This window comes from Fusarium vanettenii (assembly GCF_000151355.1).
Source record: "Fusarium vanettenii 77-13-4 chromosome 6 genomic scaffold NECHAsca_33_chr6_1_0, whole genome shotgun sequence".
Lineage (NCBI taxonomy): Eukaryota > Fungi > Ascomycota > Sordariomycetes > Hypocreales > Nectriaceae > Fusarium > Fusarium vanettenii.
In genome coordinates, this window is record NW_003315852.1 from 1 (window position 1) to 23,541 (window position 23,541).

The 23,541-nt window shown below is 53.8% G+C and overlaps 14 protein-coding genes across 14 annotated transcripts; 6 read left to right on the forward strand and 8 right to left on the reverse strand.

The window, feature by feature from the left end:
- Window positions 1-611: 611 nt before the first annotated feature.
- On the forward strand, window positions 612-1,936 carry NECHADRAFT_42368 (uncharacterized protein; the record flags this gene model as incomplete). Its single annotated transcript, XM_003042451.1, has 4 exons — window positions 612-891; window positions 938-1,236; window positions 1,291-1,463; window positions 1,510-1,936. The coding sequence occupies 4 exons, from the start codon at window positions 612-614 to the stop codon at window positions 1,934-1,936; spliced, it is 1,179 nt and encodes a 392-aa protein (XP_003042497.1).
- A 624-nt stretch (window positions 1,937-2,560) lies between these two features.
- Window positions 2,561-4,290, reverse strand: NECHADRAFT_80967 (uncharacterized protein; the record flags this gene model as incomplete). The annotated part of the gene is made up of 3 exons (XM_003042542.1): window positions 2,561-2,791; window positions 2,840-3,823; window positions 3,877-4,290. The coding sequence occupies 3 exons, from the start codon at window positions 4,288-4,290 to the stop codon at window positions 2,561-2,563; spliced, it is 1,629 nt and encodes a 542-aa protein (XP_003042588.1).
- A 545-nt stretch (window positions 4,291-4,835) lies between these two features.
- On the reverse strand, window positions 4,836-5,461 carry NECHADRAFT_41989 (uncharacterized protein; the record flags this gene model as incomplete). The annotated part of the gene is made up of 2 exons (XM_003042543.1): window positions 4,836-5,233; window positions 5,290-5,461. 2 exons carry the CDS (start codon window positions 5,459-5,461, stop codon window positions 4,836-4,838), a joined length of 570 nt encoding a protein of 189 aa, XP_003042589.1.
- A 437-nt stretch (window positions 5,462-5,898) lies between these two features.
- On the forward strand, window positions 5,899-6,597 carry NECHADRAFT_42124 (uncharacterized protein; the record flags this gene model as incomplete). The annotated part of the gene is made up of 1 exon (XM_003042452.1): window positions 5,899-6,597. The coding sequence occupies one exon, from the start codon at window positions 5,899-5,901 to the stop codon at window positions 6,595-6,597; it is 699 nt and encodes a 232-aa protein (XP_003042498.1).
- A 476-nt stretch (window positions 6,598-7,073) lies between these two features.
- Window positions 7,074-9,613, reverse strand: NECHADRAFT_80970 (uncharacterized protein; the record flags this gene model as incomplete). Its single annotated transcript, XM_003042544.1, has 4 exons — window positions 7,074-7,910; window positions 7,964-8,267; window positions 8,328-8,983; window positions 9,032-9,613. 4 exons carry the CDS (start codon window positions 9,611-9,613, stop codon window positions 7,074-7,076), a joined length of 2,379 nt encoding a protein of 792 aa, XP_003042590.1.
- Window positions 9,614-10,169: 556 nt separating this feature from the next.
- On the forward strand, window positions 10,170-11,289 carry NECHADRAFT_42161 (uncharacterized protein; the record flags this gene model as incomplete). Its single annotated transcript, XM_003042453.1, has 2 exons — window positions 10,170-10,976; window positions 11,032-11,289. Coding segments are annotated over 2 exons (1,065 nt in total), but the record flags the coding sequence as incomplete, so codon positions are not given.
- Window positions 11,290-11,401: 112 nt separating this feature from the next.
- NECHADRAFT_80972 (uncharacterized protein) lies at window positions 11,402-11,853 on the reverse strand (the record flags this gene model as incomplete). The annotated part of the gene is made up of 2 exons (XM_003042545.1): window positions 11,402-11,702; window positions 11,759-11,853. 2 exons carry the CDS (start codon window positions 11,851-11,853, stop codon window positions 11,402-11,404), a joined length of 396 nt encoding a protein of 131 aa, XP_003042591.1.
- A 756-nt stretch (window positions 11,854-12,609) lies between these two features.
- NECHADRAFT_80973 (uncharacterized protein) lies at window positions 12,610-15,132 on the forward strand (the record flags this gene model as incomplete). The annotated part of the gene is made up of 4 exons (XM_003042454.1): window positions 12,610-13,386; window positions 13,426-14,102; window positions 14,157-14,460; window positions 14,506-15,132. 4 exons carry the CDS (start codon window positions 12,610-12,612, stop codon window positions 15,130-15,132), a joined length of 2,385 nt encoding a protein of 794 aa, XP_003042500.1.
- A 54-nt stretch (window positions 15,133-15,186) lies between these two features.
- On the reverse strand, window positions 15,187-15,951 carry NECHADRAFT_42219 (uncharacterized protein; the record flags this gene model as incomplete). Its single annotated transcript, XM_003042546.1, has 1 exon — window positions 15,187-15,951. A coding segment is annotated over one exon (765 nt), but the record flags the coding sequence as incomplete, so codon positions are not given.
- Window positions 15,952-16,307: 356 nt separating this feature from the next.
- On the reverse strand, window positions 16,308-17,309 carry NECHADRAFT_93978 (uncharacterized protein; the record flags this gene model as incomplete). Its single annotated transcript, XM_003042547.1, has 1 exon — window positions 16,308-17,309. One exon carries the CDS (start codon window positions 17,307-17,309, stop codon window positions 16,308-16,310), a length of 1,002 nt encoding a protein of 333 aa, XP_003042593.1.
- A 224-nt stretch (window positions 17,310-17,533) lies between these two features.
- Window positions 17,534-19,144, reverse strand: NECHADRAFT_80975 (uncharacterized protein; the record flags this gene model as incomplete). Its single annotated transcript, XM_003042548.1, has 3 exons — window positions 17,534-18,318; window positions 18,369-18,677; window positions 18,727-19,144. 3 exons carry the CDS (start codon window positions 19,142-19,144, stop codon window positions 17,534-17,536), a joined length of 1,512 nt encoding a protein of 503 aa, XP_003042594.1.
- A 558-nt stretch (window positions 19,145-19,702) lies between these two features.
- On the reverse strand, window positions 19,703-20,642 carry NECHADRAFT_93980 (uncharacterized protein; the record flags this gene model as incomplete). The annotated part of the gene is made up of 3 exons (XM_003042549.1): window positions 19,703-20,293; window positions 20,343-20,420; window positions 20,472-20,642. The coding sequence occupies 3 exons, from the start codon at window positions 20,640-20,642 to the stop codon at window positions 19,703-19,705; spliced, it is 840 nt and encodes a 279-aa protein (XP_003042595.1).
- Window positions 20,643-21,105: 463 nt separating this feature from the next.
- NECHADRAFT_17538 (uncharacterized protein) lies at window positions 21,106-22,173 on the forward strand (the record flags this gene model as incomplete). The annotated part of the gene is made up of 3 exons (XM_003042455.1): window positions 21,106-21,756; window positions 21,808-21,986; window positions 22,041-22,173. Coding segments are annotated over 3 exons (963 nt in total), but the record flags the coding sequence as incomplete, so codon positions are not given.
- Window positions 22,174-22,591: 418 nt separating this feature from the next.
- On the forward strand, window positions 22,592-23,416 carry NECHADRAFT_42355 (uncharacterized protein; the record flags this gene model as incomplete). Its single annotated transcript, XM_003042456.1, has 1 exon — window positions 22,592-23,416. One exon carries the CDS (start codon window positions 22,592-22,594, stop codon window positions 23,414-23,416), a length of 825 nt encoding a protein of 274 aa, XP_003042502.1.
- Between the last annotated feature and the right edge of the window lie 125 nt (window positions 23,417-23,541).

Consider the following 23,541-nt stretch of genomic DNA (forward strand, 5'->3'; position numbering starts at 1 on the left):
CAGGGGCTAAGAGGAGGAGATAAGGATGCATTGTAATCTCTATCAATGGCCTAGATACGGCCCGTGATTGTCAAGTATCTCGAGATATCGGGGTGTCTTATCTGGGTGGGATGATATGAAGAATCCCCGAACCAGCCCAAAACGCTAAGAGGTCAGAATTTGCTATGACAGATTTCGACTACTTAGTGGATCTAAAATCGGGGTTGCGTTATCTCCATAGATACTGGGGGAGGATTGTGTAGCTGGAATCCGAGGTATTCGCCGCTTCACCCCGCATCTCAGAAGCTCACGGACGACCTCGGCCGCGAAGCCGAACCAATAGTATGAAACCCTGCAATTCTTACCTGAGATGCTACGAAGCAAGATTATGCGTGTAACGGTCGGTCTTGGCTGCAGAAGTATCTGGAAGTCTGTCGTTGCTTGTAGCTGCCGACGGGCGTTTTTTCCATCTGCAGCCTTCACGGACTTCTCGGCCGGTATGCGGGGGCTGCCGGCCAAAGTGTCGAGGCAGGAGCTGAAACTTAAACACGCAATATTCATGCAATTGTCTTACCACGCAATGCAATGATCACTTCACCCTAGGATTTCAGAGAACAGAAAATCAGAACATCATGCAAAGCACTCTCCCAGCGTCATGGTACCGCGAGCCAGGCTTCTACGAGCTTGAGCGACGGGCCATATTCAGCAAATCATGGATACTCATCTCCCATTCCTGCCAGTTCAACGAGCCTGGAAAGTACGCTCGTTATGAAATGGCCGGCTACCCTTTCTTCATCATCCGGGACCGAGCTGGAAGCGTCAACGCGTTTCTCAACGTGTGTCGCCACAGAGCGTTCCCGATTGTGCATGAAGATGCGGGGAAGGTCATGGTGCTGTCATGCAAATACCACGGTATGAGTGGACTTGAAGTTTCTGGAGCCTCAGCTGACTTTGGCAGGATGGTCATACAGTATGAACGGAAACCTGGCCAAGGCCCCCCGGTTTGACCAGGTTGAAGGCTTCCAGAAGGATGACTACAAACTGTACAAGGTGCACACTCACATCGATGATCTTGGGTTCCTCTGGGTCAACCTAGATGCTGCTGAGAAGCCGACTCTGAGCTGGGAAGAGCAGTTCGGCGGAGTGGACAAGCAGCCAAGGCTGAGCAACTTTGACATGAGCAACTATGAGTACGATCACACTTGGTCGATGGAGGGCAAGTTTAACTGGAAGACTCTGATTGAGAACTACAATGAGGTTTGTGCACCGGTTCGACCTTTGGTCGTTCAATCTTCTAATGGGAACCAATAGTGCTACCATTGCCCTACCGCTCATCCCGGCCTTGCACCATTCTTTCGAAATAACAGGCAAATGGTGTACGGTTGCCACAAGTACTGGGTTGAGCACCTCGGCGGAAAGGGCGAAGAGCGTTCAAGCTCAGTCAGTCCTACTTACATGTTCCCAAACGCCTCAGTCACATTGACGTAAGACTCTGAGATCCCTGACAATATTCCAACTAACACTCTTGAGACCCGTCTTCTTCTACATGATGTCCATTGTCCCAACCTCGGCTACAACCAGCCTGATGCGGTACGAGGTCTACCGTGCCAAGAACGCAACGAAGGAGCAGCTGCAGGAAAAGCTCGACTTCTTCGCCCAGGTCGAGGGAGAGGACAAGTGGCTCGCCAACGGATCCCAGGCCAACCTGAACAACGACACGTACACCACCGGGCCGTTCCATCCTGATGTCGAGCAAGGGGTCACGTATGTCACGGGGCTGGTGAAGAAGATGTTGCATGATCATTTTGACGAGGAGAAGAAGCGCGGTCAGGAGTGGTGGCCTGCTCGCAGGGCTCTTGCTCAGTCATCTTCTGAGGAGGATGAGGCGTTTTGCCGTGGTGTTTGCGGGCACTCTGTCCTCAACGGAAATAATGCTCCGGAGGGGTTATCGTGGTGATTGATTCATTCCATGAAATTTTTCTAGAGTCGCTTTAAATTTTATTACTTAACATAAGAGCTATGTTATTCATTCATTCTTTATCATGGCATGATGCTGTCTTGTGGCTCATTTAATCCATAAGGCCCGGGCTTTAACAATAAAAAAGAATATATTGTTAATCTAGAACACATTGACTATAATACAAGCATTTTAGATCTGTACAATAATGCCCCTAAGAGCATTCAGCGGTACCAGTGTCGTCACGAGCTACTCTCTTTGTTCAAGTTACCCAATCTGCTTCAAAACATAGCGAGATATGTTATACAGTCAATTATTTAGTGTTCTCAGCAAAACCCAGGACATCTTAAAGGTAGACCCCATTACATTTTTCCACATGTGGTTTTGGAGCAACCTTACTACCCTTCAGACAAAGCCAAGACACCTCTCAATGTAAAGAAATAGCCTAGGTTTATACCAGTTGAGAATTAAATTCAGTGCTACCTGTCTCATCCTCATCTACCAAATATCAGACAAGCCTTGCCTGTTTCAAACCAACCACACCTCCTTACCCCTTCCGCTCTATCCGCCTTGTTCCTGTCATCACGAAAAACTTGTCCCTCCATAACACGGATTCCCAATAGTCTAACCCTTTGAGTGTGCGACGGGCATGTCAAGAGACACTGACTGAGCGCTTTCAAAAGTGACCTTGGTCTCGGCGTCGAAGGCTCGAAGCACCGAGCGCGCATTCTCAGCCCCTTCTTTGACAAGGCTGGCAATCTTCTCGGACCTTGGCAAAAAGCGCACCTTGAAAGGCACCGGGCGATTTACTTGCGAGACGGTGTATGCGTCTGGATCGAGAGTGACCTCGACTTCCTGTTCATTTGTTAGCCGGCAATCCGCGGATTATTACAATATGCTCACATTTTCATCCAGCCCGGGGCGGATGTGGAATGCCCACAGCAAAGAGACAATGGTAAAGTATAGACTCTGCTGCGCCAATGCCTCTCCGCTGCACACTCGCCTGCCCCAGCCAAACGCGTTATGCCCTCTCTTGTTCGGGTAAGCCGGCCGGTCGAATCCATCAAGAAACCTTTCCGGCCAGAACCTCTGCGGCTGGGGATACTCGCGCGGGTTGCGTGAGATGGCATAGAGATTGCCGATGACAGCTGTTCCCTTTGGAATGAGGAATCCGTTGTGGACATGATCCTCAGTCGGGGCGTGGGGAGGACCGCCGAGGGCGAAAGCAGGCCGCCACCGAAGTGTTTCGTTGATGATGGCCGCCAGATAGGGGAGATTCCCCTCGTCGGACCAATCTGGATAGCGGTCGTGGCCAATCACGCCATCTATCTCCTCCTGTGCCTTGTGTTGAACATACGGGTTGAGGCACATGGCCAGGACAAACGTCAACATTGTACTCGTCGTGGTATCAACTCCAGCGCCAATGAAGTTGCCAGTCAGATTTGAAATCTCGACCTTGGTGAGACCATGTTCTTCTTTCTCTCTCAGCAGCCTCTTTGCAAAGTTATCCTGTGCAGCCTCAGCGCCCTCGACGGACAAGGCGTAAAAATATTTGTTGGAAGTATCGGCAAGCTTCCTCAGCTGATTGGGAAGCGCGTTGAGCCATGGAGGCATCGAGGCAAGGATGGGTATGGCCTCGGTGTAAGTCTTTCCTGGGAAGCCGAGATTGGCACTTCCGACAAATGCCTGGGCCACTTTGAGGACATTGTCGGATTCACTGCTGATCCGGCGGCCCCAGGCGATGACGGATACGATGGACACGGTGAACCGCAGGGCACCCTGGACGAATCTTCCGGGATCGTTGAGACATTCGTTGATGAGAAGCTTGGACTCGTTTGCCTGAACAGCTCGGTATGTTTGGACAATCTGGGCATTTGCAGCCGAGTGCTAATGATCGGATTAGTATCACCTTGCCAGTACCGATAAGGACCGCAACTCACAGTAAGTCTCCGGTGCAGTCGCCACTGCTCCCCGTAGGCCAGGCCAGCTTGATTGAACTTGTTCAAACCAAAGATCTTTCCAGTGAGCGTCTTGACTGCTCGTGATGAGTAAATGTTTGCCATCTTGTCGCACAGATTCGACATTGACCAAGCATCGTTGCAAATGATGACAGGGGTGTGTCCATCCCAGATAGTGATGATGGGACTCTGGTACTTGAACGACCACTCTTCGAATTTCTTCCACTGTCTGCTGTTGGGGATTTGAAAGATGTTTCCAAACAAGGGTAGCGGGAATGGGCCAGGTGCCATGCGCCGTCTAAGCCGGAGGATGCGTACGTAGTCGACGAGAACCCAGATCACACCGTAGGCAATGGCGACTGCAGCCGCTACAACAGGCAAGATAAATATCAACATGATTGCCTCTTTGGTCAATGTAGTAAACTAATTGAAGGGGTGATAGCTCTGAGGGTGGAAGCAACAAAGTGAATCGTCTACTATATGTTGGGCTTCGTTCATGACCAGGGAGGGAATGTAAGAGAGCATCAATTGACTACTACTGCAGCTAATCGGCCGGAGTAAGCCTATCTCCAGCCGGCTGGATTGGTCAGGCCTACTGATACGGAGGCAGCAATGAGGAGGGGCTGCCCTCGGGAAATCTAACGGGGTGGGACTCTCTCGGGGTTTGGGGTTTGTCGGTAACCCACCCCGCCGGCCGAGCATCCGACCCGGGTTCGTCTTGAGATAAGGAAGATATGGGAGATTTCCAAGGAGATGGTGCCCTTCCAATGTAGAATTTTGGGATGGCCCAAGGTCGCATTTCACAAGACAATTTGGAGAAAGGACAAGTTATTTTTCAGTAACAAATATTCGCAACTCTTCAGTCTTTTGGATTGATAAATCTAGCTAGGCCTATACCACGACTAATATCACGCATTTCATCTATCCATGAGAGCGGCTAACTACTTGTCCTTCTTCTCGAGATACTTCTTGGGCACTCGAAGCGTGGCATAGTTCGACATGGCATCCAAGTGCTCCTTGTCCGAAATCGGCCTGCCCTCCTGCACATACGTGCCCAAAAGCTTGAAGTAGTTGATGTAGTACGCCGGAGTGTACGTGTTGAAGAACTTGACCTCCTGGTCCGTCGGGTTGCTAAAGGTGTGGGGAGCCCGGGTTGGGACAGTCACGTAGTCCCCCTCGTGGGCGTCGATGATGTCCTCAGTGCCATCCGCCTTTGGAAGATGGTAGCGAATTGTGCCCTTGGTCGTCAGAAAGGTCTCGTCGTGCATCTCGTGCCAGTGGGCCGGTGGGCCCTTGAGCTTTGGGGGGAGAGTGAACTCGGCCGCTCCGATGCGGTTGTCTTTACCCGACGAGTCACGGGTCAGCTTCTTCCTGTTGGGGGCTGGCCGCACTCACCTGTGCGAGACCCATCTTCCAGCACGCGGCAGGTGATGAGCCCCAGCTTGATGATGTCGCCGGCTTTGGCTGGCACAAAGTTCACCGGGATGCCATCGGTGGGGATGTCACGGCCAGGGCCAAGTTCGACATCATCATCAATGGGTTCAATGGTAGAAGTCTGTGGCGACATGATAAGATGTTTGGGTAGCTCGCAAGGAATAAGTTTGTTTGTACAAGATACAGAATTACAGGCACATCAAGGTTACCATAAAAGAGGCCTTCTTTTCAATCGCTTTCGGTCACCAACAGAGTGGAGACTCTACCCCGGATTCATCCCCGGATTCATCCCCCGAGTTTTGCGGGGGAACGTGGCTTCACGATCCTCGGCCGCGTCTTCCACTGAATGCGGAATGCCCGAGGCTCTCCGTTGAACACGAGCTGCGGGCCGTGCTCGTAAATCCGTGTCAAGACGCTAGACAGCTCCGGAACAACAGATGACAACACGTCGTGCTCCTTATGAACCCTTGCATTTATGAGATCCATGATTGACAACCTCGAATAAGATCTGCAATTCGAAGTGTTAGAATTCCTTTCAGTTCTCAAGCAAGACTTTCACAGAACCGTACAATGTATTACGAACCTGGAAACATCCCCCACGACCTCCCCCATGACCCCTTCAAGGCATGCGTCGTCCCCCGCCCCATCGGCTGGATCTCTACCATCTCCGGTACAGACCCGGACACGCATAACATCGCGCCCTACTCGCAGTTCAACAACCTCACCTTCGACCCGCCATACGTCATGTTCTCGGCCAACCAGAAGCCCGACTCGCAGCGCAAGGACACGGTCCGCAACGCCGAGCTCACGGGCAAGTTCTGCTGGAACCTGGCCACCTGGGACCTCCGCGAGGCCGTCAACATCTCGGCGCAGCAGGTCGAATACGGCGTGGACGAGTTTGAGCGCGCGGGGCTCGAGAAGGAGTACAGCCGCGCGCTGCCGGGTAATCCTGTGCCGATGGTCAAGAACAGTCCCGTCAAGTTTGAGTGTGTCTACCACACAACTCTGCGGCTGCCTGCTAAGCCGCCGATGGGGACGGTCGACGTCGTCATTGGTAGGGTGATTGCGGTGCATATCCGGGATGACGTCTTGACCGATGGCAAGTTGGATGTTTCCAAGACGCAACCTATTGCTCGATGCGGGTATTTTCAGTATGCGGTGATTCGGGAGACGTTTGAGATGATTATTCCAGGTATGGATGAGGCAACGCACGCGGGGTTGGAAGGGAGCAGTGCGATACATCAGAAGATTCAGGATGTTCACCTATGAGAGTCAGTAGCTGAGACAATTAGACATCATTTGAATGTTTAGATGATTCTTTGCATGATTTTGGTGTGATTGGCAAGCTCTCCAGTACATGAGTAAGCCCCCCTGAACCCCTTCTATTACTACATAGTTACTCTTTTACCTGAGTCTCCCGAAGATAGAAAGAGATAATTCTCTTATTTCTGGTACGGAGTTTGGAGCAGTTAAACAACCCATGAGAGGTTTAACCTTTCATGATAATAGAGCTAGGTATGAGTCTTCTACTGTAGGCGGCAGAAGGTTAAAAAAAGAGGCCACTCTGTTAACATTGGGATATAATGCTATGAGATATTGACAATGCGTTTTTATTATAGTTAAAGCCCGGCCCTTGAAGCCTCAAGATAAACTTTTCATTTACACTTATTCCGTGATTCCAGTAGTACCCAAGACGCAGAAAATCACTTGATACATGTCCAATGTCAACCACACCCCGCCATTCATCAGAAAATATCATCGAGAAACGAAAAGTCCTGCACGCATCCAAAGTCATCAACAGAGAACTGGCCATCTATCATCATCTGATCCGGGTCTGGGAGTGGATCTGGTATACCACCCATGGAGAAATCCGGCATCGTGTTAGTATATGCCTGACGCCATGGACTCTGTATCATATCAGTGAGTTGCAGAGGCAATGACGAGACATCCGTGGTAGCCTGTGGGGGGCCAGACGCATTTGGTTCAACTGATCTGATAGGGGGCTGCTGCTGTGGACCATGTGGCTGCTGTGGTTGTGTTTCCTGTCTGGGATAACTTGCGGTAGCCGATGAAGTATGCATCACTGGCACAGCCGATGAGGATGACGCCACGGAACCTCTGAAAGATGCCCGCCTCAAGTCATTCGCATTCCTCGAGCCTCGTCTAGCCCGCTTGCTCAAAGCCTCCCGCCGTGCCGACCGCGCCTTTTCCAGCAACCTAATGATGGACCGCCACTGCTGAGGTTTCCTGCCATTCAGCAGCGAAGCGGGATGCTCCCACCGCAGCACGATGGCCTTTTCGACCGCTTCCCACGCTCGACGCGAGTATCTGCAGAACGGATCCATCTGCAGCCAGACGAGGACGAGCGAGAATGCATGCCATTGCGTGTAGGAGCTGAAAAGCCAGAGCCACGGGCGCGTACGCGGATCGGTCCGCAGTTTGTAGTTGAGTTCCATCACCTCGACAGCGACGAGGAAGAGCCTCTCGCGGGTGGCTTCTGGCATGGTTTTTGCGTCGTGTAGTGGGTTGCATCCGTGCAGTCTGGCTTTGTGGAAGAGCATCCTGGTGAAGATGACAGTAGTCTGAAGCTCATCTCAGCACGTTTCGTTTACAGTACAGCGGCCTGAAAACTCACCCAGTGAAAGGCGTTTGTCGGAGAACATTCTCGAAGAAAGCGCTCTGAGAAGTCCGACTCGCAAGCCTCGACCCAATCAGCCCGCTCCTGAGGTGTAAGTTCCGCGTACGCTTTCCCTGTAGCTCCGCACAGTCTTCTCGAGTCAGCCATACAGCGATACATGCTGGTGATCTGGCAGCGGGCTAGCGTAAAGGTCATCTCTGTGATGCGTCTTGCTTCAGGCGGGTACTCTGCCATGGCGGGATATATCTGTGCGTCGTCTAGGTTCCGGGGCGGGTTGGTGTCAGAGCTGCTCATCTCAAGCCTGCGTCAACAAATCAGAATGAGGCACCGGAAAGTTCAAACTGGGACGTGCCGTGCTTACAGGTTGTATTCTCCAGAGTAAGCCTCCGCAGACGGTGCATCCAAAATAGCAATTTGCCACCAAAGCCTGCGTCGCATCTCCACCTCATATATCGACAGCCCAACGAAACTATCCTCTCTGTGCAGCCCAAAGGTCTGAGCCAGCCGAACAGCCAGGCCTGACAGCTTCCAAGACAATCGGGGTTCATGATGCTGGAGAAACACGAGGTACAGAGCCAGGGCCTGCAGTGGTCGGATGTCGCCAGTGTGGATGAGCAAGGCGCTGGCAAATAGTGCCTCAAGTTCCTCCCTCAAGTGGGATAGGACATGTGCCTGCCCGTTGCCAAAGATCACGACGCATTCTTCCTCGCTCAGACTGGTCACCGCTCCGTAGTAGGTCGCCAAAAGGTTGCACTGCATACCGTCGGCCGAGCTCGGTGAATGCCATCCCAGAACAGCCTGTTCCAGCGACGGAAGATGCAACAACTTGGTCAACGGCTCCACCCTTTCTTTGTATATGCCCCAAAGATGCATTTTCTGGGCAACCAAAATCTGCATAACTTGTTCTTTGGGGTTGGCCAGTGTCCCCGGACGGCGACCTGTCGACGAGCTCTGCATGTCGCTCTGATCTTGATGGGTGTCGTTGTCGTCTGTATCTGACTGGGAGCCACTGCTGATCTGTATATCATTAGAAATGTTCCAAGCAGGGGTTTTACGAGCTCTTACCTCGGTGCTTCCGTCGTCCCAGAACCACCGCCTCACGTATATGTCTTTGCCGTGGTCGCGGACAATCTTGCCAGGGCTCTCGCTGCGGCTCGACACTGCACTAGGGGTTTTACCAGTTGCTTCCTGTCCCTCTGCCTGGTGCTCAGTTCCAGTTGAGCTCTCTTGGATGTAAGGCTCAGGCTGAATCTCAGACGCTGCTCCTTCCTGAGCAGCAGTGGGAACCACAGGCTGCAGAGGTTCCGTTTGACCATCCCCATCAGAGAACTGATTGGAAGGCAAAGAAGCCTCAGCCGTCTCGGACTCCTTGGGCTCCAGTGTCTGCACAGCCTTCTCAAGTCTCTGCAGCATCTCAAAGATCTCCGGTGCCATCCCAACCTGAGCCCGGTTCGCGATGCTGGCGGGGAACACGCACTCGTTTCCAGCCTTGACGCAGCTGGTGCATGGCTTCTGTTTGTCGCACTTGACCTTTCGCTTGCTACACATCAAGCATGAGCGCCGTTTTCTGCCGGCATTGCTTGTGTGTGTTGGAGCTGTGTTGGAGGCGGAGGCGCTCGCTGTCGAGGGTATCTGCTTGTCCGCCATGTTGCTTTGGTTCGTGCCGTGACCTAGCCCCGGTTCCACGAGACTGGGGATGGGAGTGTATGAAGCACGATCTAGACAGTCGCACTACTGATTAGACTTCCGGGACCCCGGCCGAGAGACTTACAGACGCTGTTCGAGATCGAGGTGACCAAAATTACAGGGATTGACCCGTCGGCCGAGACCGCCGAGCAGCACTATGGTGATCGAGACTAGGCTCCACTATCTATCACATCACCAAGAAGGTGAACAGTTGGAAAAATATTCGTAAATAAATACGAGGTCATGCTACATCATGTCTCGCGATGGCAGCAATTCCAATACGCCCTCTGCCAATTGCTAATTCCTGACTAGGAGCACGTTACCATCTCGATTACCTATACGAGCTTGCCATCATGAAACTCAAATGCGAAGAAACACTCGATTCTCTGACACAGGACCTCTCATCTGGGCTTCCGGGAGTAGTGCTTGCTGCTTTTAGTAAAGACGGTACAGCCACCGTAAACTGCGATTAAGCCTCAACTCACATATCTATCCAGAGACTTTCTACACCGTTGCTAAAGGGCAGCTCAAAGAAGAAAAGGGTCAGCAAATCACACTCGACAGCACCTTCTGGGGCTTCTCCTGCACGAAGCTCCTCACCACGATCGCCGTGCTACAATGCGTTGAGAAGGGCTTGATTGGTCTGGACGACCTGGTTGGCAGCGTGCTGCCAGAACTTGAGAATCCGGATATCATCAAGGCCAAGCCCGACGGACTTTTTGAGCTCGTGCCGGCCAAAAACAAAATCACCCTGCGCCATCTGGTAACTCACACAAGCGGCCTCTCCTACGACGCCATGCACCCGATACTGGTAGCATGGAGAAAGTCCAGAGGGGAACCCCCTTTGGTGATGAGCGGCAAGGTGGCCGAGGCCTTTACCCTGCCTCTCCTCTTCGAGCCTGGGAGCAGCTGGGTTTACGGTTCAGGCCTCGACTGGGTTGGCGTGCTGGTGGAGAGACTCAACGGTAACACGAAACTGGCCGCCTACATGGAAAACAACCTGTTCAAGCCTCTTGGACTACGAAGCTCGACCTTCCATCCATCCACGAGACCAGACATCCTGACAAATTTGGCCCAGATGTGGCATCGGGCAGATACGGGAGAGCTGGCCCCGATTCCGTCTCCGTATCCGCTAGATGCACAAGATGATAGCGGCGGTATGGGCCTCATTACGTCAACTTCGGACTTGATCGCCATTCTGCAAGATCTTTTGAAGGAGAAGCCCGTCCTCCTCAAGCCGGACTCTGCGGCGGCCATGTTTACGACTCAGTTTGAGACGAGAACACGTCAATACGAGGGACTTGTGGGACAAGAGGTACGCTCCGTATCCACCGGTCATGGTCCGCTTCGCTAACGACTGCCGACAGTCCCTGCACAAGCAATTAACTGGAGACGACACGGGTCATCCCGAGGTAGCATTTGGCCTGGGTGGCTTGGTTGTTCAGGGGAATGTGCCCAATCTCCCATCCAAGACGCTCACCTGGAATGGAATGCCCAATATTGGCTGGTTTGTGAACCGGGATAGAGATCTGGGCGCCGTCTACGTGAGCCAAGTGCTTCCCGCGGGTGATGCAAAGAGCGTGGGGCTTCTAGGGGAGTTCTGGAGAGAGATCTGGAGCAAACATGGGCGGTCTTGAGTAGGTATGCGACGGCAGTGAAACCGACATGTATTGATATCAAATCGAGATATATGTTTGGAGAACACACGCATTGACTTCTACCCTCTCGGCCCCATATCCGGACAATCCATCAAATAGCACTTCGCCTGGGTCGGAAGAAAGGATAGATCTGCGCATTCTCGAGATCCCAAACCCGCTCCTTGACCAGGGGATCATCCTTGAGGCGGGCCACGACGTCGTCCCGCCTGGAGGCAAAAACCAGCATGGCGCTGCCGGTTATCTGCGGGGGCTGTCCCGGGCTCGCACGGTCCTTCAAAGTGGCTCCTTCATATTGATCAGAGATGATTGTCATTGTGGAGCGAAACAGAGTTGTCTCACCTCCAAACACCCAAAAGTCCTGAGGGTCCGATTTCATCCTTTGAATGTGCTGACTGATGGGGGTCAGTCGTCATGGAAGCGTTACTTGACACATGGAATGTATACTCACGGAAACACGGCGGCTCTCCTTTCTTTGGCGTCAGGGAGGTCTGGAATGTGGATGAGCCACTCTGACTTTTCCACTGCAGAGGTTGACGAGGTCATGCTGGATAAAACTTTTGATGCAAATATGAGGCTCTTTAATTTACTTCCAACAGTCATCAGCACGGTGTCGACCCAAGTCTTTTAAGTCTTGATCGGACGGGTCTCTGGATGCCGGACCCCGGAGCCCCGGCCGCTGTGTGCCGAGCATGGGTGCTGGTCCTACTTAGATTAGTAGATTACCAAGGTCCAGTCTGCTTATCTCTTCCCTTCCTGGTCACCTTATCCGGCCCCCGCCTACCCAGCCGAGACAGCAGAGACATGCCATGCTTGAGTGGTACTTGGTACTCCGTGGCGACCGTTCTTTTCTTAGATTCCCATCTCCTCAGGATTGATAATAGGCCAGGCTCCCCGCTGAAATCTGGCCGAGCAAATACCCTTACCCTGATTCGTGCTTCCCCGCACTTTTGCAAGCCGCTTGATACCACCTTGCGCTAAGGAGGAATCTCGTGGCGTACGCTACCATGTAGCATGGGTGTCTAGTGATAATGGATGGAAATGCGTTGCCCGTCTTATCTCGCCTCCTCTTTGTGCTCGCTTACCGTGGACGACGACTTCCCCTCTTCACAATCATTCAGTGTCGCATGTAGTTCCCAAGCTCTGGCTCGTTACTATTGCACACATTGGACGGTAATCGCTTCCACTGGCGACGTAGACGACCTTCCCTTGGCGCCGCCTTGACAATTGGGGCACAAGCCTTGGTACATGGACAATCCGTCATCGGATCCGGAACATCACCACTGCCAACACCAGCGCGAGATGGAGTCTCGGGACAAACCGCAGTCTCAAGTTCCGCCGAGTGACCAAGCCATGTCTGAAGGCGACACCATCATCTCAGCATGGAATCCCACTGGAGACGGCCAGGAACAGCGAGAACAGCAACAGCAGCAGGCACAGCAGCAGACACAGCCTCGCATGTCCCGGAGAGTCTGCGCGGCATGCCGCCGCCGCAAGGTCGGCTGCGACAAGAAGCAGCCGTGCCAGCACTGCAGCAAGTCCGGTACCGAGTGCGTCTACCCGCCCGACAACAACCCGGACGCGCAGCAGATGCTCCGGGACACGCGACTGCTGGAGCAGCTCCACCGCCTCGAGCCCATGTTCAAGACGTTGGTCAGCTGCATGGAGCAGGGCACGCTGCCGCCCTCTGTGTTGAACTCCGTTCTGCCCCAGAGCCAGCCAGACCCCAAGAATATGCCGCCGACGCCACCGATGCCTCCTCACTCGGTCGGGTCCGGCGGCACGGGAAATCAGCCGGGGTACCGTCTCGTCGGCAATGAATCGCATGCTACACAGCAGACTCCGAGCCCTCTCCAGCAGTCTCACTCACCGTTGCAGGACACAGACTCGACTAGTAGCTTGCAGCTCAACCCTGCCAATACTGCGAGTGCGTCTGGCGAAGGCTCTCGAGAAGCCTCAGGCTCAGCTTGGTCACCGTACGGGACATTAATGGGGAAGCTGGTAAGGGATGACGGTCGGCAGAGATACGTGAGCGGTGCATTCTGGGAGGCTCTGCATACTGAGGTGGGCAAACTTCCCGTAGGTCACTTCCATGTTACTGATGTCCCTTCTCTCTAGCACGACATGGACGAAGCTGTAGTGAGCGACGATGATGACTCTGAATGCGAAGAGAGTCCCCCTGCATCCGGCCTCGAGTCACTACAATACGCCCCAATCTTCAACACCTGTGCCCAGAAAATCGGTCCCGACTCTCCCCACCTGCCTCAGCACCAAAGACTCAAGGCGTGGAAACTGTTCAAGGAGAATGTCCACCCGGTCGCGACCATCCTGCACATACCCTCGGTCGAGCAAATGGTGCTCGAAGCAATACAGGACCCGCGGGACCTCAAGCCACCGCTTGAGGCTCTCCTGTTCGTAATATACTTTGGCGCCGTCAACAGCCTCTCCTCAGACGACTGTAAGCTGCAATTCGGCGTGCAGCAGTCTACCCTGCTAGCCAAGTTGCGCCGAGGCGCAGACAGCGCCCTGTCTCGCTCGAGGCTGATGGAGACGGACGACATGCTCACGCTGCAGACTTTTGTGGTGTATCTGGTGCTCCTGCGCTCCCGCGATCCTACATACTCCTGGAACATGACCGGGCTAGCTGTTCGGCTCGCGCAGTCTCTCGGGATGCACCGCGACGGAAGCGCTCTCAACCTCAGTCCCTTTGATGCCGAGATGCGTCGCCGGCTGTGGTGGGGTATATGTATCCTCGACACGCCTGCCTCGGAGGACTACTCGTGCTCTCCAGGCCTGTAAGTCAAATCATCCGCGTCTCTATGCAATGTCCCGAACTGATCCATGTCCAGCATGGAGCTAAGCAGCTTCGACTCCAGACCGCCCCTTAACGTGAACGACGAAGATCTGCACCCAGACATGACCGAGTATCCGAGCGAGTCTCGCAGCATGACCGACATGTCCTTCACGGCCGCCCGCTGCTGGGCCTCCAGCATCTGGCGGACCATGATTGACACGCGCAGGATTGACCCGGATACCGGGAAGAGTTTCAAGCCCATGACGGTAGCGGAGAAGCAGGCGTGGGTCGACAAGCAGCGGGAAAAAATTGTCGACCGATTCTCCGGGAACAAGACATCCCGGGAGTCGCTCCGCTGTGTAAGCCTCCGTCTGTCTGCAAACGCGTGTTCTAACATCCTGTAGTTGGTCAGCGCTTTTATCGGCACCATCATCTCCAACCTCCATCTCATGGCCCTCAACCCTCTCGGTTCAGAGACCTCGCTGAACGAAGACCAGCGAAGACGCGTCTTCCAGGACGCGATAGAATGCATGACGCACTCATACCGACTGCGAGCCGACCCCATGGTAGCACACTGGTCATGGCTGACAAAATGCTATAACGAGTGGCACGCCTTCGCCGTCATCTTGTGCGAGCTCTCCAGACGGCCCCTGGTGCGAGACGCCGACAAGGCCTGGCGGGTGGTGGAACAGAGCGCCGTGCTGCGCTGGGACTCGCCGACCCGGCACCGGAGGGTGCACCAGTGGCGGTCGGTCATGCGGAGCATCGACAAGGCGAGGAGGAGGAGGAAGAAGGAGCTGGGGCGACGCAAGTCTGCCATGTCGGCGAGGTCTTCGTCTACTGCGCCGCAGAACACGAGTCCGGCTGCCCAGCAACCATGGCCAACGGTAGACAATTCACAGGGCGGTCAAATTGACCTCGCGCATGCGTATCAAGGGGATGACAGTGACAAGATGGGGCCTCTACTGGGGGAGGACATGTGTACTTTTCCTGATGATGATGGTCAGCTGTACTTTGTCTGTGAATACTAAACCAAGTTTAACTAGTCTAAATGTTCATTGCATTCGAGTACATGCCGTCAAGTGTCACACCAGCCGCTCCTTCAATAAGCCCTCAAATTCATCCCTGGTCATCTCTGTGAGGCCCAATCGATCCATGTCAGCATCATAAGTGCTCGCAAGCCCAGGCGCAAAGGTCGCCCTCGTTGCAAAGGCGGCAAAGGCCCTTGGACTGAATATTCCCGAAGCCAAGTCTTCCTGTGCTTTCTTGACCAGGACCTCAGTGTCGACGGCAACGGGTGTCCAGTCGTGTCCCGCGTCGAGCCTCTGAAGCGTCTGGAGCAAGTCGCGTGGCGTGGTTGACAAGTCTTGGATGCGGATAGCTCTGTTCCTCGTCGCTTCAAAGTTTCTCAAGACGGCCACTACTGCTCTCGCAACAGTACTGATGCTTGCGGTGGAAAATGCAGTACCTCCGCCGTCGTAGATATTGACTGTCCTGGCGGTAAAGTCGGCGAACACGTTCAGATCGAGTCCATCGTCTAGCAGCAGACTATTGTATATGTACGTATAAGTAAGCTCGTTCTCTTTAGCAAGTTTCTCCAAGTACTCCTCGGTCTGGACCTTGGTGTGGTACGTGGGAAACGCCCGAATCTTGGGATTCTGCAGATCGGCCCCGAACTCGGAGGGTATGAAACGCTTCACCCCGGCAGCTACCACAGCGTCGATGAGTTTAAGCTGGCATTCCAGGCCGGTCTTTTTGCCTAGGGCAGACACAACGGCGTCGACTCCTCTGAGTGCGTCTCGAAGTGACTCGGGCGATTCGTAGTCGACCAGCGCGACTCTGGCCCCTGAGAGATAGTCGATTGGCTTGCGTCCGCGGCTTGCTAGGACTATAACGTCGAAAGACTGTTCTTTGAGGAGTGCATCGAGCACCTGCCGGCCGAGGTGTCCTCCGGCCTGGAAATTGATCAGCGAGTAGTTCTCTAGCGAAGGAAGATGCTATTGTACCCACCCCGGCCAAGGCGACGGACTTAACCACTGTACTGTCTGCGGAAGGCATTGTCGATAGGTGTTTGTAAAGTGTCACTGAAAGTTCTGCTAGGCACCAAGCTTGATTCGAGAGTGAGATGGAAAAGGAGGTAATCATAGATATCCGTCATACAGCAACACCAGCACGTACGTAACACAACCAGGAGAATATCCATGCATCAATCCCCGGACTTCCCCGGACTCCCCGCTCTAACCCGCAGCAGCCTCCCCGCATTCCGGTAGGCGATCATCTCAAGCTCCTCCGGGGTAACCAACCCACTGTCCTGCAGCTCCCGGATCCACCTCAGACCGTTCTCGTTCTTCTCAAACGGATAGTCCACGCTGTAGAGGATGTGATCGACCCGCGTGTTCCTCAGGATGCACGCCATTGGAGCCACACTCCACACCCCGCTCGTCGTGATCCAGATGTTCTCGTCCCACACCTGGCGCCAAGGTCTCTGCCGTTCTCCCCATCGCGCCGAGAGCTTCTCTACCCGCTCTAGCATAAAGGGGAGCATCTCGCCAAAGTGGCCGACCACGATCTTGAGCGTCGGCAATTCGTCAAACAGCCCGGCTGCAAACAGCTTCAACACCCCGAGCCCAGTGTCCTGATGCCAGCCAAACCCGCTGGACCCGAGACTCCGAGCCGCACCGGCTACGTAGTTGCCCTCGTAAGCCGAGCGCTGGGTTTCCCCCGGGTACGTGGGATGTAGATAGATGGGTACATCAAGCTCAGCCGCTGCGACAAACACGGGCCAGAAGCGCGGGTCGTCGTAGTGAGTCCCGTCCACATGGGCGTCCACCAGCGCCCCGACGAACCCGAGCTCTCGGACACAGCGCCGGAGCTCAGCTGCTGCCGACTCGGGCTCGGCCATGGGCAGCACTGCGAGGCCAGCAAGACGTTGCGGGTTAGCGCGCACCGCTTGGGCCAGCTCGTCGTTTGCCAGGCTGCTGAGGTGTAGGGGTCTGGGACCCAAGCCCGGCGCGTGAGACACGACCTGGAGAGATATGCGGTTGGTGTCCATGTCCTGTATCCGCAAGGTTGCGAGGTCTGTGAGGCGGGCTGACACGTCTGGCAGGTGCTTGAGCTGCTCCTCGTAGATGTCGGAGAGCTCGGGTAGCAGCTTGGCCGAGACGAAGTGCTCTTCAAGCGTGATGAGGGGAGGCAGTGGCTTGGGCATTTTGTCGACTTGTCCCGGGCTAAGAATTGTGTGACCAAGATCAAGTTTGTAAACTTTCCTATTGAGCCGTGTTATATCTTTTATCTTCATCCAATTATCGGCTAAGCGTCCGTATCATTTATCCGAGGTGCGGGTTCATAGCTGTGTACGCTATCTGATGCCCGAGTCAATATCTTCGGGTCTATTGGCGTCAATCTAAAGCAAAGTAAAATAAGTATCTAATATCAATCCCGTGGCTTCTCAATCAGCTTGCTCTTGTCAATATAAAACATGGCAACAAGCGCCTCCCTCGCCTTGTCCAGGTTCAGACCCTTCTGCCTCTGCTGGATATCGCGCTGGCTCTTGAGCAGCTCATCCCTAATCTGCGACCACTCCAGCGTCTCTCCCGTCTCCTTGACAGTCACCGGGCGGATCTTGCCGTTCTTCTTCCTCCATACTCCGTCGACAATGACGCCCTCGACATCTCGCACATCACTGTGTCGTACAACAGCTGCCAATGGGTCCGACTCGGAGACGCAGCTCATTGAAGGGCTACTGGGTGCATCGAATATGACCAAATCTGCTAGTTTTCCCACCTTGATTGAGCCAATCTGGTCTCCTAGAAGGACTGCACGCGCTCCGTTGATCGTGGCCGCGTTAAACGCCTCCTGGGTGCTGCCTCTCGGGTTGAGATGCATCCGGCGAGGAGCGCCAGTGCCATTTTCCGTCTCGGCCACAGCATCCTGCTGGCGTGCCATGTGCGACGCAGACCTGGCGAGAGCGAGGATGGAGCTTGTGCTGCTGGTATGGCAGTCTACGCCAAACGTGGTGTTGATGCCCGATGTGAAAGCAACTGGCCAGCCAAATCCCATCTGGGCTTCCGTATCCGGAGTGCTCGATATTGGAACCTTGGTCTCGACCAACTTGGCCACCTCTTTAGCGTCGAGGCCAGTCGCGTGCGACAAGAGAATATCGCTGGGCGACTTGATGAGGCCGTATGACTCGAGGGTAGAGATCAACGGGTTGCTTCCTTTTTCCTTGTCAGAAACGTCACGTAAGATGATTTGAGGCCGAACTTACCCAGAGCCGGGTTCTTAGCATAGTGAGATGTAAACAGCTTGATTCCCGCCTGGCGCAGCCCGGAAAAGATGCCCACGACAGCCTCCTTGGGCAGAAACCAGTAGTCAAACCCGAAACCGATCTGGACCCTGCCGTTCCCGTACGGCTGGGACCTGGCGAGCCCGAAAATGTGCGCCATGCTTGAATCTGGCAAGATGTCGCGCGATGGCTCACATGTTCTTGAGTCCCATTTGGTAAAGTAGGGAGGGTGAGAGTAAGCAAAGATTGACCGGATGCCAGATGCTATGGTCGCGGATAGAGCTTGGGTTGCTATTCACACATTAGCATTGTCCTCGACAGAATTGGCCATGAGGCTTACCGTGTTCATTGGTCTGGTTGCCGTGGGCATGGTCCAGTACAAACGTAGTCCCAGCGTCGATCGCCTCCAAAGCTCCTCCGAGCTGTCCCCAGTACATATCCCGCGGCTTGTAGGCATAACTCTGCCAGAAGCCCGTCACCAGGTAGTCGAAAACAGACTGCTCGGCATGACATCCCTTGAGCTGCGTCTGCCACAGGTGATGGTGCGTGTCGACAAAGCCAGGGCTGATGATCTTGCCGCTGCAGTTGACGAGCTCGGTGCCGGCCGGCGCGACGAGGCCCTTGCCGATCTTGGCGATGCGGTTGGCTTGGATCAGGATGTCTGTGTTGCGGAGGGGGTTCACGTGATCCTTATCATCATGGAAGAGGAGGGTGCCGCCTCGGAGGAGGATTGAGGATGATGCCGCTACTGATGCCATGTCTGCTGATCTGAGATTGTGATAGGTTGTGGCTTCGTCAAAGGTTGTCTCCGACACTGTCTTTATCAGCGTGGGCTCGTTGGTTGTCACCAATCACAACCCTGATATGAGTCGGGTTTCTCGGCCGAGAATTCCGCAGTGAGACAAGGAAGAGGTTGTGCTCGGAACGACGTCCGCCTGGTTCCTCTTGACTTACCCTACACAAGTCAATTTTGTTCTCAAGGCAAATCTGGACAGCTGTACTATGAGTGGCTTGGCGAGTTTGGGAAGATATGGTGATTTTTCAACTTTGGATGACTTTTCGGAAGATTTGCGTCGATGTGCGGTATTAAATATCAATGGAAACTCACTCTTTATAAGATATCCGGCGATTAACTTAAAGGGCCTATTTTTAGATTCTTGGTAGTCACTTATTACTAATGCAGCTCGTTGAATAATATAATGCATAAAATCCAGGCATAAAAACTAACACCTCTTGACGATGTAGAAACGTGACGCTGATAAAACGAAACCTCTAATATCGATCTTCTAGATAAGAACAACTTCTATGTATGAGACTCAAGCACCTCTATGGAATACCATCTTGTTCCTAATGAAACCAAGCCCTCCAATGCTGACCTCAACTACATCTCCATCCTTGAGACACCCATTCGTATGCCATCCAACGCCCTCCGGGGTTCCCGTCATGATCACTGTCCCACGGCGCAAGGTACGGCCTCGAGAGGCAAACGCGATGAGCTGTCGACACGACCATATCATTTGCGCCGTGCTCGTCGTCTGTCGCACCTCGCCGTTGACCGTAGTCTTCAGGTCCAGAGCCTGCGGGTCCGGCACCAGCTTCGGCGAGACCAGGTAAGGTCCCGTCGGGCCAAAGTCGTCAAAGGACTTGGCGTAGCCCATCTGGTACCCGGATACGTCGATGGCGTGAAGGTTGCGAGCCGAGACGTCGTTGCTGATTGTGTAGCCGAGCACGTAGTCCAGTGCGTCGTCCTCACTGATGTCGTATCCATCCTTGCTAATCACGACGCTCAACTCTCCCTCGTAGTCTAGCAGCTCCTGCGCGTCTGGATGGATCTTGATACCGTCCAGTGGTCCAGCCAGACGATCGGGAGTAGTAGCAAAGATGACAGGTTTCTTAGGCGGCGGAAACTATCATGCCTGTCAGCATGCCTTCTGGCAGTCTGGGGGGTGTGCTCACCTTTGTCTCCTTAGCATGAGACTTGTAGTTGACTCCCGCGCAGATGATGATGGGCGTGCTGGGTAATGGACACAGTAGCTGAGCAGACGTAAGTACCGTGTAGGGTATGGTAACTGGGCGGTAGCTCACCTTGACCAGCTCGGCCTTTTCGTCCAAGACCTTGAACCCAGATTCAATGCTCCCGGAAACGAGCTGCACTGTCTTGCCCTCCAGTTCCGAGGCTGGAATCTCGCCTTCAACATTACCATATCTCTCGATTCCTTCCTTATCCAGGAATCGGATAAGCCTATCAAACGACATCTTGAGATGAAAAGCGAAAGTTGTGAGCTCTCGGCGGCGTTTAAGGATAGCTAGAGCTGGAGAACAAATTTGCAGAAACCTCAAGACTTTGTAACCTACAGTTGAGGGTATCGATTAGTTTAGAGCATTTTCCAGTACTCTAATAGCTTTACTCAACACAGCTAAGTAAGCCGACCCGAGCATAGCTTCGGAGTTAGCATGGCATCATCACAACCGCAATACTGTTGCAATATCCCGAGTGAAACCTACCGGGCAAAGTCCCGGTTTCTCGGCTTCCAGTCTGGGGTTGTGGGTTTCTCCCCGCACTCCCCACACTCCCTAACCCGCACCTCGGATCCGGGGCCCCGGCTGTACCGAGTAAGCATATAATGGTAGCAACTGGGGATATGCCACCGTCAAATCGCCACGGTATCAGACATCCTACTTGAAACGATATCCAATTTTTACAATGTCTCAATCATCTACTGACAGTCGCATCCTCCTCGATCGGCTCTACTATTGCCGCTACGGACATCCAGACCTGGAAAAGGCAAAGGAGTTCTTCACAGACTTCGGCCTGATCCCGGTCCAGGAGAAAGATGACAAGGTCTACTTCCGCGGCTTCGGCATAGACCAGTTCTGCTACGTGGCGGAGAAGACAAGCGACGGCAAGCGAAAGTTCAGGGGCGGCGCTTGGATCGTGCAGTCCATGGCCGAGCTGGAGAAGGCAGCCAAGTTGCCGGGCTCAACGCCGATCCATGACTTTGACGCGCCGGGCGGGGGAAAAGTAGTCATTATCAAAGACCTGCTGGGGGAGGGGGTGACTCTGATCTACGGCCAGGAAGATCGAGTTCCGGAGCCCAGGGAGGTTCCTAAGCCGGTCATGTGGAACACCTGGGAGGACAAGAAGCGGCTGGGCGATTTCCAGCGCCCGGACAGAGATTTGCCGTCTAAGGTGCATAAGCTGGGTCACTACGGATTTGAGGTCAATGTGGACAAGATCCACGAGGTCTTTGACTGGTACAGCAAGACGTTCAATATGAAGAAGACGGATACCTTATTCCAGCCGCAGAGCAAAAAGACGGTCATGATCTTCATTCATCTGGACAAGGGCAAGGAATACGTCGACCACCATGTAAGTTGCGCTAGGCTGCTTCTAGTATATGATTTACTAATAATCGGGCAGAATATCTTCATCGCCGGGTCACCCGAACTCAAAGAGGGCATCAAAGCGCACCACACCAGCTTCGAAGTCGACGACGTGGACAGCCAGGTCGTCGGCCATCATTACCTACGCCGCAAGGGCTACATCAACGTCTTCGGTGTGGGAAGACACGTGCTCGGCAGCCAGATCTTTGACTACTGGTAAGTAAATGAAATGACCTCTGAGAATGAGCTCCTATTCTAATGGTGATGGAGGTTTGACTCGTCCGGATTCATCGTCGAGCACTATGTTGACGGCGATCTTGTCAACGAAGACTCGCCGCATGCGGATGAACCTGCCGTCGCTGCCACGGTGTCAAGCTGGGGTCCGGAAATTCCGCGAGCCTTCTTTACCAAGAAGTTTGAGGATTTACCTGGCATTACAGATATTCCGGTTGTTCCTATCGAGGCTTGAGATGTACGGAAGAAAGAGCTTGGGAGGGGAGTGTGACTGAATATTTTCTTTGCAAAGCAATACTAAGGAGCATGTGAAAAATTGACTCCATCAAATTTCTGAACTGAAAAGACACCCATTATGAGCGTCATTTCTCCCATTCCAAACCCTCATGAGTGGGCTCGGTAGCATCGGCCTGTATTTCCCGAGCTCGGATCTGCCAATGGGCTTTGAATCGATACGTTGCCGGCGCTAGATGGGATGGAGTCGCTCAAAGATGATAATACTCCGGTCGAGCTGAATTAAAAAGCCGTCACAGGTTATTGAAGCGCTATCCGTCCACGGTATTGCACTCCAACCCTCAATCACGGTCATGTCTTCCTCAACACAACACCCAAAGACCATGGCTGGCAGAACAGCCGTCATCTCGGGCTCCTCCAAAGGCATCGGCGCCGGCATCGCCCTGGAACTGTCAAATCGCGGTGCAAACATTGTTCTCAATTACCCCTACCCGTCCTTGGAAGCCGAGTGCCAGACCGTGGGGAAAACCCTGAAAACATACTGGATCGCCGTGTGCGCAGACCTGGCATCCGTCGACGGTCCATCAGAGCTCGTCCGACAGGCCGTAGCCAGGTTCGGCCATATCGACATCCTCGTCAGCAACGCCGGCTACGTTCCCATAGCGCCTCTCTGGGACGCCAGCCTGAGCATGTGGGACCAGGCGATGAACTTGAATGCCCGTGGCGCTTTTGCACTGGTGAAGGCGTCGCTGCCGCACCTGACGACGTACAAGCCAGCTGATCCCCCGAGCATGTCTGGTGCTATTGGCGGGTCGCGCATCATCATAGTCGGCTCGGCTGCTTCGCGAGTGCCCAAGGCAAACCAGGGCGTTTATGCGGCCACGAAGGGCGCTCTCGATTCCATCTTGCGGGTTTGGGCCAAGGAGCTGCCGCCAAAGTACGGCTGTACGGTCAACCTGGTGGCTCCGGGGCCGGTGTTGACCGAGACCTTTCTTGACCACTTTACTCCTGAAGAGTGGGAAAAGATCAAAGCAATGCTGATTGCCGAGACACCAGTCGAGGGTGGAGCTGCGTCTGTGGAGGATGTTGCTTGGGCGGTCGCCTTTCTTGCGGAAGAGCGGTCTCGTTTTATCAACGGCGAGTTTATGCTATTGTCTGGAGGAGTCTCGATGAAGTAGTTGCAGAATACACAAGATACTTTTTGAAAACTTTGTTAACAATGGTTGGAACTGAGTGCTTTGTAGAATGAACAACCGGGCGGGTTATCCAAACTGGCAAAAATGTATCATGGTAGTGATTAAGC